Source organism: Aristolochia californica, unplaced genomic scaffold, assembly GCF_029961685.1.
Source record: "Aristolochia californica isolate CCGP_79_NKW_82.1479 unplaced genomic scaffold, dmAriCali1.0.hap1 SCAF_12, whole genome shotgun sequence".
In the NCBI taxonomy this organism is placed as follows: domain Eukaryota; kingdom Viridiplantae; phylum Streptophyta; class Magnoliopsida; order Piperales; family Aristolochiaceae; genus Aristolochia; species Aristolochia californica.
The window spans coordinates 24,685,902-24,704,063 of NW_027181793.1; the positions used below are offsets into that span (position 1 = coordinate 24,685,902).

The 18,162-nt window shown below is 39.7% G+C and overlaps 1 protein-coding gene and 1 pseudogene across 1 annotated transcript; both read left to right on the forward strand.

The window, feature by feature from the left end:
* Positions 1-7,572: 7,572 nt before the first annotated feature.
* LOC137947042 (uncharacterized) lies at positions 7,573-9,910 on the forward strand (annotated as a pseudogene).
* A 3,087-nt stretch (positions 9,911-12,997) lies between these two features.
* Positions 12,998-16,306, forward strand: LOC137945888 (protein indeterminate-domain 7-like). Its single transcript, XM_068791962.1, has 3 exons — positions 12,998-13,883; positions 14,037-14,433; positions 14,849-16,306. The coding sequence occupies exons 1-3, from the start codon at positions 13,694-13,696 to the stop codon at positions 15,828-15,830; spliced, it is 1,569 nt and encodes a 522-aa protein (XP_068648063.1). The 5' UTR covers positions 12,998-13,693; the 3' UTR covers positions 15,831-16,306.
* The last annotated feature ends 1,856 nt before the right edge of the window (positions 16,307-18,162 follow it).

Genomic DNA, 18,162 nt, shown 5'->3' on the forward strand with positions numbered 1-18,162 from the left:
TAATGCGGCCTTTTCTTTCTCATCTTGTGTTATTTTTATCCAGTGGAATGCCATCTTATGTCTATACTTGTTTCAAGTACCGGTTGTCGATCAATTGCTTGCAAAAATGGTTTACGTTTCTATTCCTTCTGATAAAAAGCAAATAGAAGAATAGAGAGAGAGGAGTCGAGAGAGAAGAGGAGAGAAAGGAATTGAGAAGCGAGACTTCAGAATTGACTATCGTTGGGAGTCGTGCTCGACCCCCAACTAATTTTATTAAATGAGAATAAGGCAATTTACAAAAATGCCCCTATACACTTAAAGTCACTTAAACCCTTATATCTCCCAATATTCATAATAAAGTTATATAAAAATAAGTCTAGAGATATATCTAAGCATGCAGAACAAGATAATGTAAACTCCAAAAACTGCAACAAATGGGAAAAGACGAAACAACCTCTCAATAGATTTTCTAACACATCCCCTCAAGTTGAAACATGTATGTCCATAAGGCTCAACTTGTTATGGAATATCCCAAACTCGTGTTTACCCAAAGGTTTGGTAAACACATCTCTAGTTGGATTACCAAATCGCACATAGGGAGTGATGACTTCCTTTCTCATTACCGTGGTTCGAATAAAGTACTCCACCTCAATATATTTAGTTCTCTCATGGAATACTGGATTCCTTGCAATGAGTATAGCTGCCTGATTGTTGTAGTACATAGTCATGGGTAGATCCATTATGTAGTACTCCACCTCAATATATTTAGTACCCTTTGTAGATCCATTATGTTACCAGGACTTACCCATATTAATTCACTAAGTATGAGCCTTGACTCTATACTCAGTTTCAGCACTAGACCGAGCTTATCAAAATGCTCTATACAACATTTTGTTTCTTGCTCTTCCAGCTTATCAAATTGTTTCCTAAGAACACACAATAACTTGTGGTAGACTTCCTATCCAATTTTGAACCTGCAATGGTTTGCAACTGAAACTGCTTCTATTTTTAGGTGATCATGGGGTTTAAATAATAGATCCTTTCTAGGTAATCCTTTCAAATATCTCAAAATTCTTTGTATAACCTCTAGATGAATTTTGCTCTTCCAGCTTATCAAATTGTTTCCTAAGAACACACAATAACTTGTGGTAGACTTCCTGTCCAATTTTGAATCTGCAATGGTTTGCAACTGAAACTGCTTCTATTTTTAGGTGATCATGGGGTTTAAATAATAGATCCTTTCTAGGTAATCCTTTCAAATATCTCAAAATTCTTTGTATAACCTCTAGATGAATTTTGCTAGAGCATTCCAGGAATTGGCTAATTACACTAACAACAAAAGATATGTCAAGACGAGTAATTGTAGCATATATGAGTTTGCCAACTAGTCGATGATGTCTTATCATTGAGTTCAACACTTTGTCCATCATGGATATCATGCCTAACTTTCATGAAAATTTCAATTGGCTTGGCACCCAACAATCCATATGCTTGCAATATATTTGTGACATACTTCCTCTGTGCCGGCACAAGACCTGCCCATGAAATACTTTAATAAAAATAAGGTCTTTAGTCTAATTGTTTGGCCAGATGTGCCTTTACTTCTTCAATACTTGTCACATCACTACCAGATAAGATGATGTCATCCACATATATTAACAACACCGAAATACTAGACGATTTTGACAAAGAGTGAATGGTCACAGTGACTTCTGGATAATCCAATAAACATGATGACTTGGCTAAATTTCCCAAACAATGCATGTGGGCTTTATTTGAAACCATTTATAGCTTTCTTGAGTCTGCATAATTTATCAATCTCCCTTTGGGCAACATACTCAGGAAGTTGCTTCATGTAGATTTCCTCCTCCAGATCATTGTACAATAGAGCATTTTAAATATCGAGCTAACACAATGGCCATACTTGGTTTACAACTACAGATATAAAAATTCGGACAGAAAATAGTCAAACAACTAGAGAGAAAGTCTCAAACACATCTACTCCATATGCCTATGTGTAGCCATTGGCTACCGATTGAGCCTTGTATTGATCCATCTGTTATGAAAAATCGATGACAACAAAGGTACAAGTAATCACACACGACACAAAGATTTACGTGGTTCGGCAAATTGCCTACGTCCACGGGAGCTGCAGAAGATTTTATTACTCGAGGAATCTCAATAAGGTTGTTACTCACAACAGTACACAACCTCACCGTTACAACAAGCCCAGAGAGTTATCTGTAACAGTAGTGACGGGTGCCGAGAGCCTCTCTTCCAGAACGACACAAAATCACCTCTTCCTGCTGCCTCTACCAGTAGCACCGGAATGCCTCCCTGTTGCCTCTACCAACAGCATCACCGGAACGCCTCCCTGCTGCCTCTACCAGCAGCATCACCGGAACGCCTCCCTACTGCCTTTACTAGCAGCATCAACGGAATGCCTCCCTGTTGCCTATACTAGCAGCATCACTGGAACGCCTCCCTACTGCCTCTACCAGCAGCACCGGAACGCCTCCCTGCTGCCTCTACTAGCAGTAGCACCGGAACGCCTCCCTGCTGCCTCTACCAGCAGCACCGGGACGCCTCCCTGTTCCTGCGACAATGCCGAGACCCGAGCCAGTCTCTTCCGGCAACAACGCCGAAACCCGAGCCAGTCTCTTCCGGAGACAGCACCGAGACCCAAACCAGTCTCTTCTGGCGACAACGCCGAGACCTCGAGCCAATCTCTTCCGGTGACACCACCGAACCTCGCGACAACGAGAAAGCTCCTCTGTATCTGAGTCCCGAGCTTTCTCCCACTTGTCGTACACACCGACGTAGAGATCCAAAGTCCCGAGCCTCCACGACTCTCTCTTCTCCGGCAACAACGTCGGCATCGCTCAAGGCTTCTCAAGCCTTCTCGCTGCTTCTCGGTACCGAGTCCCTCAAGCTCCTCTGTTCTTCTCCTGGTGCCGAGCTTCCTCTGTTTTTCCCCCGGCACCGAGAGTCTCGAGCTTCTTCCGAACGCTATCTGTGAGTCCCGTGACTTACCCTGTTTTTCCACTGTGTCTATGTAAGTTCCGAGGGAGAAATATTAATCAACAGAAATGAAAGCCCCTTCATTTCTTTGATAGAGTGCAGCGTACGCAACACAGAAAAACAAAATAAGCCTCCGTGTCCCTTGGGCCCACCTCTCTTACAGTGGCCCATCTACTCGAGTGTTGTGGACCAGACTCCACCACTCAACACCATCAACCTTATACTTTACAGTATATACCCATCTACATCCAACAACTGTATCACCTGGTGGCAGATCACACAATTGCCAGGTGTCTTTGTTTAGTAGTGCTTCCATCTCAATATCCATGACTTGCTTCCATTAAGGAGAGGAGAGATCATCCTGCACAGAAGGAGGAATAGTACAAGAAGACAAGGACAAACAAATTGTTTGTATTGGTTAGACAGTGAATCAAAGGAAACAAATTTGACAAAGGATAACCAATACTTATCTGAACACTCTTTCAAAAAGCAATAGGGTCATAATCCGATTTAAGAGAGGGAATTGAACCCTGATGCGGAGTCACTTGTCTTCTACGAAATACATGCAATGGTTTCTCAATAGTATCACTACGTGAAGGGTCAGGAACATCCACTACAGGTGTAGGAGCAACTATCTTTGGACTTGTAGCAGTACAAGGAAATATATCTATAATCAATGAAGCAAAGAAGAGAGTGTCCTAAAAAAATGTCACATTGGTAGACACAAATGTCTTCTTTGTAGAATGACAAAAGCATTTGTATCCCTTTTGTGCACAAGAAAATCCAAGAAAATACACTTTACTGCACGAGGGGACATTTTATCTCTGGATGGACCAAATATATGTGCGAAGCAGACACATCCAAATACACAAGGAGATAATGGAAATAACGTGACTGAGGGCGTCAAAACCTGTATGGGTATTTTATCCCCAAGTGCAAAAGAAGAATTTTTTTAATGCTTCCCTATCAGGCACAATTCTCACTAAAACTAGAAGGAAATGTAGGAAAAAACTGAACCTATTTTGCTGGAGAAGAATGACGTAACCATAAATGCCACTGTAGAGGTGAGGCTATAGAGTCCGGTGAGTGACTCTCCAAATAATACAATTTGGCTCTCTCACGTGCAAAACTAATCATCCTCCTCGTCATGAGATCCTTAAAGGACAATGGGTTGGAAAAATGTTAATGAGCAATTCATAGACTTAGTCAACTGACTAAAAGACAGATTTAGGGGAAAGTTGAGACCAAATAATACAGACAGGAGACATGAATAAGGTTGAGACCAATGTACCAATCCCTTGAACTGATGAAACAAAACCATCAACTAAGGTAACATGCTTAATATTAGAAGACTCTTTTAAGTCCGATAATAAAGATGACATGCCTAACATATAGGTAGTAGCTCCTGAGTCAAGAACCCAAGTAGATGATAGACGCACATTAAGAGCGGGCATACCAGAACTAGCCAAAGTAGTTGTAAAAATGGAAGTCTGAGTCGTTGATGCTAAGGAAGAAGCAACAGTCAATTGAACCATACATTGAGCTAGCTAGCTCATCTCATCAGGTAGCCTTGGTGTAATATTGCAGACTACTCCAGTGGGAGGCTTAGTGTGCTCATGAACACTAGAAATTTGCCATGTTGGCTTTCTATATTTAGCCCAACACTTATCAGAGAAGTGGTTGGAGTGACCACAATGAATACACTTTTTCATTGATTGACCATCACCTTGGCCTCGACCTCTACCAGAGCCATCCATAGAGATTTCATAGACATCCACATTTCTTTTGCAGTCTTGTAATTCATAACTTGATTCCTTAACTTTGGAATCGATGTTGTTCATTATCCAGGTCATAACCTGACAGTCTTCTACCTCCTAGTCATCATTCATAGGTACTGGAGTTTCATCTCTTATATGCTTTGATTTCCGCTTGGCTTTTAAGTGTATCTGAGTTGATTTAGCCTAGTTAAGATAATTCTACCCATTGAATTTCTTAGTCGTTGTCACAATCGAATCTTTTCCATTAGAATTCCTTACCTCTTTTGAGGGGGTGTATACCTCACCGGAATCAGCCATAATTATCACAAAACAGTCACAATTCAGCAATTAGAACTTCGGGCAACAAGATAGGTGCGCAAGATAGGTAGGGCCCTTTTACAGAAAATTAGGGTCTTTATGCAATCTGCGCTTAAACCCAAATTAATCTAATTCCACCGATAGAGAGTGATTGTACACTAAAAAATACCAGATTACCAAGAAAAAGGGCTGATGTCACCTTTCCAGAGCATGACACAGTCAAAGAGCCCAGTATTGGGCTGCACACTAGGCAAGAGGTGAGTTTCCCCAATCAAGAAGTCCTTCTAGGGCTCTTATCTCATCAACAAACTGCACTAAATGCAGTAGTAGCCAACAACCTTAGGGTTATGGCAGAAAAGACAAGAAAAAAAGTAACTTTTTGTCAACCAGTAGGGCACAAATCTCGAGGAACCCTTTCTAAGAAGCCTCAGCCTTCTGTGGAGTGACAAGATGAATAATGAAGACTCCCGAACTAGGATTCATTGCTCTGATACCATGATAAAAAACAAATAGAAGAGTAGAGAGAGAGGAGTTGAGAGGGAGAAGAGGAGAGAAGGAATTGAAAAGAGAGTTCAGAATTGACTCTCATTCACCCCCTCTCTTTTATTGAGTAAAAAATAAGACAATTTACAGAAATGCACCTATACATTTAAAATAACTTAAAACCTTATATTTCCCAATATATATAATCAAATTATATAAAAATAAGTCTAGAGACTTATCTAAACATGCAGAACAAGACAGTGTAAACTCTCGAAACTACTGCAGATGGGAAAAGATGAAACTACCCCTCAAAAGATTTTCTAACACCTTCCTTAAACTTGCAAAGTCTCAAATAGTCCAAGTTGCTGTCTTCCCTCCATCTTCATCTTCTTTTGCCTTTTTCGTGTTTCCCCTATCAGCTGAAATGCAGTATCGTTTGTATTTCTTAGTTTCTGCTGTATAAAGTATATGCAAGGTGCATTATCAAAGGAAAGAACAAGAAAGGAAAAAGAAAATCATACTTCATTTATAGTGTAGTCTATAACATATGGTAGCCTCTACTGATGAGAAAAACAAATGTTATTCGTACTTAGAAGTACAGCACAGCTGCTTAAATGTGGGTATATGGTGGGGGTCGAAGCTAAAATGTATTCTTAGTGGGACTACCAAAGAGTAGAGTAAACCAAAATTTGATTCTCTGTTGAATCTGATCACATGTACCTGCTGCTTAGCAAGATTGTGATCCTTTAATTCATTGTTTTCTCCCTCTGGGGTTGTATCTTTCATCTTTCTACTTTCCTTCCACCTTAACCAAATCTCGTTTTAATGATGGTCAAAAGAAAAAATTTAGATTTTAATATGAATCAAGCTGGAGATTGTTAATTAGTGTTCCATACCTTTTGAATTGAGTACTCTTCGGTGGAGTGTCAGAATCATGGTTTCTCGGGCAAAGAAAGTTGTTTTTGCTTGTAATTACATATTTATGCAAAGAAATTACTAATTTTGAACATCTGACCATTTTATTTTTTATGTTACATATTTTGTTGTTTGATTTTGGTCTTTTTAATGCTTCCATATCAAATTCCTGAAGTGGGAAAAAAACTTATTTGCTAATGGGCATTCTGTAGGTTTTTCTACCATACTGGTCCTTAATGGTTTCCTTTATTTGGATAAGTATTTTCTTCATTAAATCTTCTGAAATGATATATTTTAACAGTGTAAGGACTTGTCTGAGGCTTATGAACTTCTACATACCTTTCACATTTAGGCACTGTTTAATAGACATGAGGAAAAAAATTGACATTTAGGGACCGTTTGGGCCATCACAGGAAAACTAAATAAAGAAAAATTATTTTCCTTTGACCAATTTTCCTATGAAAGTAAACTTCCTTCGACTAGCTTTCTTGCATCTCCCATTGTTTTGTGTTGGAGTTTTAGGAAACCCGTTTTTCTATCCCTTATAACTTTTTTGTGGGGCAATAAGGATTGAGATGAAAATTTTTCCATTGCCTAAACTGGAATTATTCCGTTTGCACTTTTTTCCTATGGTTTCTTATTGGTACAAACACATTATTTGTCTATCCCTTATAACTTTTTTGTGGGGCAATAAGGATTGAGATGAAAATTTTTCCATTGCCTAAACTGGAATTATTCCGTTTGCACTTTTTTCCTATGGTTTCTTATTGGTACAAACACACTATTTGTGAAAAAATCTATTGTACATCTTAGTACTGTCAAACCTAGCTGGACCAACTAGCCGGTCTCCTATCCAGGTTGAAATTAAAAGACCCAAGTGAGTGCAACAAACTGGCTGACTAGGTTGGGCCATGCCTGCAGATAGAAGGGAGAGGGGGGCTGAGCTCATTATGGGGGTGCTTTAATGTGCAAGTCCTAATTCAAATGTAATGGAACCAGTAATAGTGATTAAGAACTAGCATTTTAAATTGGTTATGCTATTTTAAGAATGTCTTCTAAATGGTACTCTTTTAGGTTATTTTCGGCAAAGGATTCTGAGCTCTGCATTAGATAAAAATGCTTGACTGTTGCATCACGGATGGATTGTCTGATAACTTCCTTTGCACTAAAGGTATTTATCACATCCTTCTTCATGCTACCTTATCACTCTAACTGCAGTTGATTTCAGTTTAGCTAATTCAGAGGCATGAGTTTGCAAATGTCAAAGCTAGTTCCAGTTTTCTCTCCAAGCCAATGTTGGAGATTGGAAACTTCTGTTCCTTTTGCTATGTCTTCTTGTTGGATCATAAGTAAAATGTTTGTTTTGAGTAGCTTTACAAAGTGCAGTGCATATATCGTCCCCTGACTCTGTGATCTGTGCATTCTGAAGGGTTATACTATGGACTTCTCATTCTGCATTTAAGAGCATAACTAGATATAAAATTGGTGAAGAGAACAGTGCTGCCTGTTTCTTTATTTATTGGACAAAGTACACATCTTAGGGTCAAATTTAACTAGTAGCTAAACATGGAGGAGATACCAACCTTTCCCTTTGAGGATATCGTATGGTTGGTAAAGTATCTGGAGCTTATGGGGTCTGAGTTTCTTTTAATATAAAGTAGCTTGAGTCCTTGTAATTAGGATAGAGATATTAAAAATTGTATCTGATATCTTGAAACTTGAAAGCAAAATTTGATCTGGTTGAAAAATAATAAACGAGTTGCTCATATCACTTTCTATTCTTTCTTTGCAGCAAGAAAGAGGACAATAATAATAAAAAAAGAGTAGATATAGCAGTATCAATGCTTCGAGCAGTTATTAATAGGAGTAACCATGGTTGTGTCTATGATCCAGGTCTTGATGATCTACATTACTGGACCTACAATGTCCAGCCCAACATCCCAATTTATGTGGCAAAGCCTGATTTCGAGGTTGAAACTCAAGGATTTGTATTACCATTTTCCTGGCCCAGCAGAGAACTCATTCTTAAGTCTATTTGAAATGGTTTCAGGTGATGAAGAAAAATCATTATTATTTAGTGGATATGAGTGTGGTCACACCTGTGGCTGCTGTTTCTGAGCTGCAGTTCAATATTATAGAGGAGGAACCTTTCATTGCTCATGATCTGAAGGTAAGGAATTTCAGGAATTACTTTTGAACTTTGGTTAGGACCTATTTCGGAAGCTTCTTTGCTTTTCACCAGTTTACCTGTTCATAAACTTGAACTCAGTAGTGTAATATGATATTTTGAAACACTTGGAAGTATTTTTAAACAGTTCCAGATTGGGCACTGTTTAAATACTTCTTTGATTCCCAGTTAAATGGATTTCTAAAGGTGAGACTTTGTGAGACATTTGAGATACCATAAATGAATTCATTGTTCTTTCAACCAATATATATAAACAAATGCAGGCATCCACTGCTTTAGGTCATTCCTTTGCCTGTATGGCATGGACGAGGTTACCATTCCCTTGGCTTTCGCTCTAGCAATGGGTGCTACATAAGGCAATACATTCAACTACTTGTTTCCCTTGGTGGCTGTTAAATTTGTCAGGCTTCCAATTTGGACTTGAGTTCCTAATTATTATGGTAGCAGTATCATTGTTTCTGCTATTTATCCACTTTATGTTTGAGATACCTGAAAAGACTCATTCATTACTCAAGGACTGTGAACTTGTGATTTTAGTAAGTCTGTTACTTATTCTTCTTTAAAACTGTAAGACATCGCCACTTATCAAGTCGTTTTCTGATTTATACATCATATATCTGTTTGTGCTTGTTTCTTATTGGACTCTGTTAGGATGCACAAAGGCCAGATCATTCTTCTTCTACACATATTGGACTACCGAGGGTACTATTCATACTTTTCACATTTTTAGTCTTGTTACAACTTTTATCAATTTCTAAAATCTTTCCACCTTCAAATGGTTCTCAGGCCCTTGAGGAAGTTTGAAAAAATTAAACCCAGGGTAACAATTTTCATGGGTAAATTCCTTTCATTTTTGTCACTATCATAATTATCTTTTTTTCATAATCGAAGATATCTGATAGTGGCTAAGATTAATGTTTAAGACCATCTGTTCGACATGATAACCAGACTGAGTATTATCATTGTACATGGAACCAAACCAATGACTAAAGTTATTTAATTTACTTGCTTTTAAAAATTAAGTTTTTTTTTTTGCATGTAGGGTTGATGCATCTAATGGACCATGATAAAGTTAATGAAAAACTTGAAAGGCTTTGATGTTCAACCGAGCTATGATGGCCTTCATGTATCTGTAAATCTCTAGGGTTTATTCCATATTTTCATGTTTAGGGTTTCTCTGTTAACATATGAGAAACTCATTTAATCTTGAAAAAACCAACATGAAGAGGTACCGTGTTGTTTGTTTTATGATTGCTATGATGTCAACCAGTGAACATCCTTTGTACTGTTCAGTGCAACTGCTGGTTGCAGTTGCAAAAAAACTGATCTGCTCTGGAGGGTAATGGTATTGGTGGTTTCACCTCTGAATGAGCTGTTTCAGATTTGTTTCTTTTGTTCTTAATAGACCAAACATGAGGACAAGAACAGCTAATTCTGACAACAATGCGTAAGTTTTGTTAGTTTTTGCTTCGAAGCTTAAGACTCCACCCTGGCTGAGGAAACATTTGTGGTCAGAGAAAATGACCAGCTCAAAAGACCAACTCAGCATGCCTGATGTGGAGCTTTCAGCCAGCCCGTGGCTCCCTTGGCCAATCCTGAACGTGAGAATAAGCCTCTTGATTGGTCCAGGGTTCTGTGACAAGCATGTGAATGGCTTCCCTTTCCCCATAGAAGATGTTGAAATGTCTTGTGGATTGCTATTACTATCATCCTCACTCGATACCAGTCGTATATTGGAGGTATTGAAATTATCGATTTATATAGAAGTGGAATGCATAGTAGTTTTTAAGGGTCCGGATACCTTAAGTGAAAACTCGAGGGACATAATCAGTGCCAATTTATCATCACTACTGAAGTCATGATCTGCCAGAAGGGTATCAGCTGCTATATTTAGTTCTGTAAACCAGTGAACCCTGCAAACAGCCATGACTGCGGGCAAAATGGACCCAGAAGAGTACAATAGGAATATTCGGCACTAAAGACCCTGGCTACCACGACAAGGCAATGGAGAAGAATCTAAGGTTATGAATCACGAGCCATAGAGTAGCCCGGGAATTGGTGGTTGAACTTGGTCAAGTTCACAGCTGAAGATATTTCAACTCTAATAGTTCGCTTGGCTAGTTCAATCCAATTTTAACAATATTAGGCAATAATGAAATTGAAGATATCTCAACTCTAATAATTCTGAAAAAGAACCAGCTCTAATCCCATTTCAGCCAAGGCAAAGGTGAGCAATTGCATCAGTATATATGTATGAAAGAGGCTTTTTTTATTATAGTGTTTTTTCCCTACCTTTTTGGGCATTTATAGGAGGAAGGGGTTTCGATCAGTGATCACTCATCTGTTCCCATATTTGATTTCCAGTCGAAATTACTTTCTGTTTCTGCCACAGATGTTCCCTCCAATTTTATCAACAAAAAATGCCAACACCATTACCAATGCCATTTGTCAGTAAAATATGTCAGACAATTGCACTCGATTTGCCCCTTGGAACCCTCCCCTCTGCACCGACAGAAAAACAAGCTCCATCAGCTCTCCATTTCAAGACCGAGTAAAACAAATTTGCATAAACACTATAATAATAGCTTAAACTTGAATTCATTACTTGAATGTGTTGGATTGAAAGCAACCTCCGCTCTATTTCGATGTGAGAGTTATTCCCTTCACAAGGCATTCGTCTCTCATGAAATGAATTCTAGAATAAGACAACAAGACTTCCCATGGATATGCTTTTTCCGATGCTACTTACAGAATCATCAAACTGATAAGAAATGGGTATTTACTGTTTCTCATCACCAACCCCATTTCCGGTTTCCGACGAAAAGCATGGAATTTTCATCTATTTTTGTTCGTAAATCGGTGCTGGAGTAGCAGGAATTTCACATGGTTATACGAAGACACTTATCTTCCTGTAATCTGGATTTTTAAAACAGTTGCGTTGGTAATTTTTGACGGGGCTTGGAGGGGAGTGTGATGAGCTGGGAGCGCATACTTGCAGAGCCTTTTTAGGAATTAATCAATGTAAAAGGTGTAGCAGAAAAGGACAAAGAAAAATGCTTTTTTAATGATATTTTTATATTGAGCGAGGGAACACGAAATCACAAATTCATCGTAAACACTGTTGCCCAGAAATGCCGTAGCCTCCACAAGGACTCATCTCTCTTCCTTTTTAATCTCTTGCCCTATAGTAATTCGTTTGCAGTACTCAATTCGATAATCGTGTCCATACCATTATTTTACTCGGACATCCTCTGCTGCGTACAGTTATCAAGCTTTTCCAAGGGAGAGTCATGTCAAAGCTCAGCTCGAGCTCGGAATCGGTTGTTTGATGGCTGGGCTCGCTGACAGTAGCGACTCCACCGTCTTTACTTTCAGCCAAAAACAATTCTTTGACGGATCATAACCATGTATATTCTCTCCATTGTTGGCGATGCAGCGAAGGTACAGAATTGGTCAGGAGGAACTTAACAAGGGTCCACCTGCTGTAAGAGTTCCATCAGTGACCGTCGAGATATGCTAACTTGCAGCAACTTTCCAACTCCGAACAGCGGTTGAGTGGTCCTCATGTTGGAAAAAGTTTTTTTTTTTTTTCTTTTTATTTATTTATTTATTTTTGCCAAGGAAGTGTTCTCTTCGTTGATGGCGAAATAAAAGAAAAAAAAAAGTTTCTTGATCAGTTTTTCACCTAGTCAAGTTTTAACCTTTTGGAAAACTGAAGAGAAAGAAGGGTTACTATACTCAGAACTCTTCAATTGAATGAAGAAAGTTTTAGACGATTGGATAAACCTGATCAGCTTATGTTTATTATTTGTCAAAATTTTGAACTGGGTCAGAGTTCATCAGACGATTCCTGTATGTCACCGAGTCATTACCAAGATTAATTGATACTGGTTTATGAATGAACAGAGCTGGAACTTTTAGTTAAAAAAAAAAAAAAAACTGTTTTCTATGAGCATGTCTGTAGTGAAACTCAATCAATGGAGCAATGATGTTACTGTAAATGCAGAAAGCTGAAGAGGGTGCTTTTACTGTAACCAAGTAAAATAAATCAGGGTTATCATTCCCTTGAAATCAAAGACTTCTTTACTCAAACTTTTTAACCTTTCAGGGAAAGGTATTGTCATCAGTCATTACAGTAATGGAACAGTAATGACAGCAGATAACAAAAAAATAAATTAACAAACTTGAGGAAGAGAGAAATCTAGCTTTGAGAAGGGAACAACGGAAAAGACAGAAAGTGCTACGTCAGACGAGTCTTTTGGGCGTGGGTATTGAATGGGTGGACGATTACAAAAGGATTCCTCTTCCACATCTTACAGCCTTTGCAGAAAATTCCCCTCCATACCCATCTTTTTCCTTGTGCTCTCATTGTTTTTTGTTTATATGAAACGTAACAGCTTTTAAATATTTTCTTCTCTTTTTTCCCCCTTTTTCTGTTAAATCAATCATCTACTACGTGATGGGTCTTCCGTTATTTGTTTATTTTTCGATTGTTTTCTGGATTTTTAATTCGTCGGTCTCTTCTACAAGCAAGCAAAAGTATTTTCGAAGCACAAGTTGCTGCTAGGTTCGATTTGCAGTAATCAATTTGATTTGTTTTCCGCTTCGGCTTCTATTGTTTTGGTGGAAAAGAGCTGAAAGAATCATTGATATGGATCTCTGAACTCGGAAGAGAGATGGTTTTCATTACAGACTGCAAGAGACGTTGCAGGAGACAGCGACTCGAGTGCTGATTCCATCATCGGTTTCGCAGTATTTCTTTTTTTTTTCCTGAAAAAAAACTATTATACTGCTTGGGATAATGTGAAATGATGGTCTTCTGATGTCTTTTGATCTCACGGGTTTCCTTTAACCTATGAGAACTAGATCTGTGGGTGCTTTAGCTCCCCTTTCTGTTTAAAGTCGTGGAAGCAGAAATATTACAGTACCGCCTGTACCAGTAGCTCCCATATCCTGATCTACTCCAATTCTTCTGAGAGCTCATCGAAACCCTAGAATTTCTCGCTTCAGACCTGCCTCACCTTTGCAGATGATGAAGGGTATGGTAATTCAGCAGCAAGTGGTCATGGAGGAGAACATGTCGAATTTGACCTCTGCATCAGGCGAAGCAAGTGTTTCTTCAGGTAACAGAGCTGAAAACGGCAATAGCTATCAACAGTCCTACGCTTCTCCTAATCCACCTCCAGCAAAGAAAAAGAGAAATCTGCCAGGAAATCCAGGTCTCACTTTTTTTCTTTTTTCTTTTTTTTTTCTTTTTTTTTTACCATGAGCTCTAGAGTCCGTTCTTTCGTTCCTGTATCTCTTATAAACTTTCACAAAATGTGACGTTATTGGTTTTTTTTTTTTTTTTTTTTTTCAAACTTTTGTAACAGACCCAGATGCAGAGGTTGTAGCTTTGTCTCCGAAGACGCTCATGGCGACAAATAGGTTTGTTTGTGAGATCTGCAACAAAGGATTTCAGAGAGATCAGAACCTTCAGCTGCACAGGAGAGGCCACAACCTTCCGTGGAAGCTAAAGCAAAGAACCAGCAAGGAGGTGAAGAAGAGAGTCTACATATGCCCAGAGCCTTCGTGCGTGCATCATGACCCCTCAAGGGCGCTCGGCGACCTCACTGGCATCAAGAAGCACTTCTGCAGGAAGCATGGAGAGAAGAAGTGGAAATGCGACAAGTGTTCCAAGCGTTACGCAGTTCAATCAGATTGGAAGGCTCACTCCAAAACTTGCGGCACAAGGGAGTACAGATGCGATTGTGGAACCCTCTTTTCACGGTAAGCAAATCCAAATCATGAGTGAATAAAACAGAATGTAAATCAACTTCATTTAAGAATACGAATGGAATTGCTCAGGAGGCCTCAGCAGCTTCATTCATTACTGTACTGCTTCCTCCCATCAAACATTAAATTCTTCCGAACAGATTCATTCCATCTATGGTATACACAGTCATGTCGTATGTCTGTGTATATCCAGACGGAAAACACCAAAGAAGAAAGATAAGGGAATAGTAAACTGCACTCCATAATGAATGTCTGCTGGGAGTCGAAGCTCATGGAATTGGAACCAGTCTCCCTTTAGTCTTTCTTCTCATTGCTGTTCTTTTTGGATTGTTGTGACAAGTTTGAATTATAGCTCCTTTTTGTTCTTTTTTTTTTTTGGTTTTGTTTTCTTTCTGGTTTGTGCGTGCAGGAGGGATAGTTTTATCACTCACAGGGCCTTCTGCGATGCATTGGCGGAAGAGAGCGCGAGGGCCATTACTGTGAATCCTCTGACGAGCCCTCTTCTGTCCTCACAAGTTAGCTCATCGACCACCCATATAAATCTCTCAGCCCAGTTCCCTCACATCTTGAGAAGCACAGAAAGCAGCAGCAACAACATCAACAGCCAAAGAGGGCAGCCGCAGCAATTCAACTTTAGAACAGAAATACCTCCATGGCTAGCATGTCCGCCAGTGATGGGAGCTGGTCCGGGGCCGCCCGTACAAAATCCCACTTCAGTTAACAACCTTGATCTGCCAAGTTCAATCTTTTCAGCAAGGTTAGACCAAGAATTCCCACAATCCCCAGCTCAATTTCCCCATGACAGCAACGCTCTTTTCCACTCCGCTGCCTCTCCCCACATGTCTGCAACTGCTCTGCTTCAGAAAGCAGCTCAGATGGGTGCAACCATGAGCAAGCCTTCAGCACCGTCGCCGGTAATAAGACCGGGGCAAGGTCACATGAGCACGGCTGCGGTTTCTATAGCCTCCACGACTGGTTTTGGACTGAACCTCTCTTCACGTGAAGAAATGGAGAACGGTTTTGTTCAAGGTCTGACTACTTTTGGTAATAAAGGTGCTGGGCTTCTAGACCACGCACAGGGAGCAGCAGCTCCTTCGCTGCTGCAAAACATGATTAGTTCTCTACCTTCAGGTGCAGGTTTTGATGGGGCCTTTCAGGAGGCCTTTGGAGGAATATTAGGGTCAAAGAGAGAAGGAAATGCCATAGAACACCTCGCAAAGAGCCATTACAGGAACGAAGAAGGCGGTGGAAACGATGGGTTGACGAGAGATTTTTTGGGGCTCAGAGCTTTCTCTCACAGGGACATTCTCAACATGGCCGGGTTAGACCCTTGCATGAACTCGTCCTCCTCGTATGATCAGACCCAAAATCAGAAGCCATGGCAGGGTTAACTGCAAGAGAGGCTGTATGTGCTTCATCTTCTCACGGAGGGTTGGCGGAGCTCGCTAAGTTCCTTTTCTACTTCTCACGGAGGGTTGGTGGAGCTCTCTAAGTTTCTTTTCTACTTCTCTCGGAGGGTTGGCGGAGCTCTCTAAGTTCCTTTTCTACTGTCTGCTTGTTGACGTTTTTCCTCTCCCAAAGGGAGGGTTGGCTTTTCGTTGCCTCTACCTTTCAGAAACTCGATGCTCCAATGCCCTCTTTTTTTTTTTTTTTTTTTTTTCTTGTATTAATATTCTTAGTGTACTATTTTCTCTCAAACTGTTCTTGAGAATTCATCCTCAAAAACCCATCCTTCCAATGTTATAATTTCTTTACAAAAAACTATTCAAGGCGAAGAAATGAAACCCAGAATAGAACATGGCCAAAGGAGAAGCAAGCATCTCTCCCTTCCGTTACCAGAGAAGCCCATAAAATTTTCATTTTTCCGTCAGCCACTCCTTTGGACTTTTCTGCAAATGTTAGAAAAACGATGAAAACGGAAAAGACGGCAAAGCAAAAATCAGAAAAAGGAGAGAGAGAGAGAGAGAGAGAGAGAGAGAGAGAGAGAGAAACATGAAACTCTGTGCATGTGATGAATTGAAAACTTGAAATGGTTCTAAGCAATCTGTGACTGTGTCTCGTCTTCAATAACAGATTGTCTCTATAATTGTCAAAGCCAAAACGTCTTTTGTTCTTTCTTTTCGGATGGGTACTGTTTGGCAACACCTTTTACAGTGCGTTATCGTCCTTCGTAGGCACGATCTTAGCAGCTGTAAGTCAAAACCCAAAACCAGTGAGGTGCATAACAGCATATTACTATATTCCTGTCTTCCGCTTCGGACTTTACTTTTTGTTCTTGAAAGATGAGACGTAAGCATCCCATGGGCATTGTAAAGTTGAAAAGTTTGGATATGCACATCATTTTGCACGGCCAATTCGAATCACTTCTACTACTAAAACAATTATTTGCTGCACCAGCATCTCTCTTTAAGTAGCATTAGATGGGTGTAGATTATTTTGGGCTTCTTTTTGTGACATAATATGCTTCAAATGATTATTCTTTAGATTCAATTTACTCGTTTTTTGTTGCTGAGTTTTCTGTCTTTCAAACACGCTTCCTCTCCTCCCATTGAAGGTAAGTAATCTCTTCAGTTAGAATGCCATTCATTGCCCATGACTTATTTGAAAAAAGGCTCAAGAAAACCAATGTCACTGAAGTGACATTCATTGCTCATCGCAACCCTAATCCTACCTTATGCTGAGACACGACTCAGAAATCCCCGATTCACTTAACTGCCTTTTATGGCGCACCATATACCATTTTTCTTCTACCTAACTCTGAAAGGCACTGATAATGGTACCGGTGATTTTTTTTCTTTTTCTTTTTTGTTATTTCTCGGCTCAATCAGAGATGACAAAAACTCTCTAAAAAATTATGCATACTTTGCCATCACGTCAGGAATCTGCGATTTTCTTCGAAAAAACAGTTTAGAAATACACCCAGCTACTGATTAGATTGCACCAAAGAAACAATCATCATCAGTTGAAGGTTCTGGCCATAAAGAGCCCACCAAATGACAGGATAAGTTGTCTTGCTTGGACAGATTTTGCTCCTGTCTTGCCAGGTTACCAGCAGTTTGGGTGGGGGAGATGGAGAGAAGACCCACAATCTTCTTTCATACTTGCTTTGTAAATTAGGGTTTAATTTGGCTAGCTCTGGGTTTTTACTTCACATCATCTACAAGAACAACAAGTCTTTTCTCCAGGCTAGCTTACTATTTATGAACAGTCTTCCTAATCATAAGAGACCCCCCTGCCCCAATAAGCTGTGCACGATCATGAAAGCAATATAAGATACATCTTAAAAGGAAAAATAAAAAATTTGCAGTGTCAAGTGACTGGCCAAATTCAATGGATGGTGTTATTATATATAATCGCAAACAGTTTGGTCCAATCAGCCTGACAGAAAGATGCCTATACTGTTTCTGGGTGTAGTACATGAGAGAAAAGCAAGCCATTTGCTTGCAACCTGGACACTGGAAGACAACTTGTAATGCTGCCGGTTCTTATGTCTCTTCCTCTCTGTTAAACTTCCGTATTTTCACCAAACTTTTGAATCTACAGGATTATTGACAGATTTTGCTGTCCATTTGCTACAGCCCTTTTTACCAGGAAGGCGTTGTTGCATAGAGCCTAGACTCAAAACCAGTTGGAACTGGCTAGGAAAGAGCCAAAGAAACGAGCGAGGCCATATTCAAATCAGTTTACTGTGTTCAGATAGTGGGTGCATGTCTTCTTCTTCTA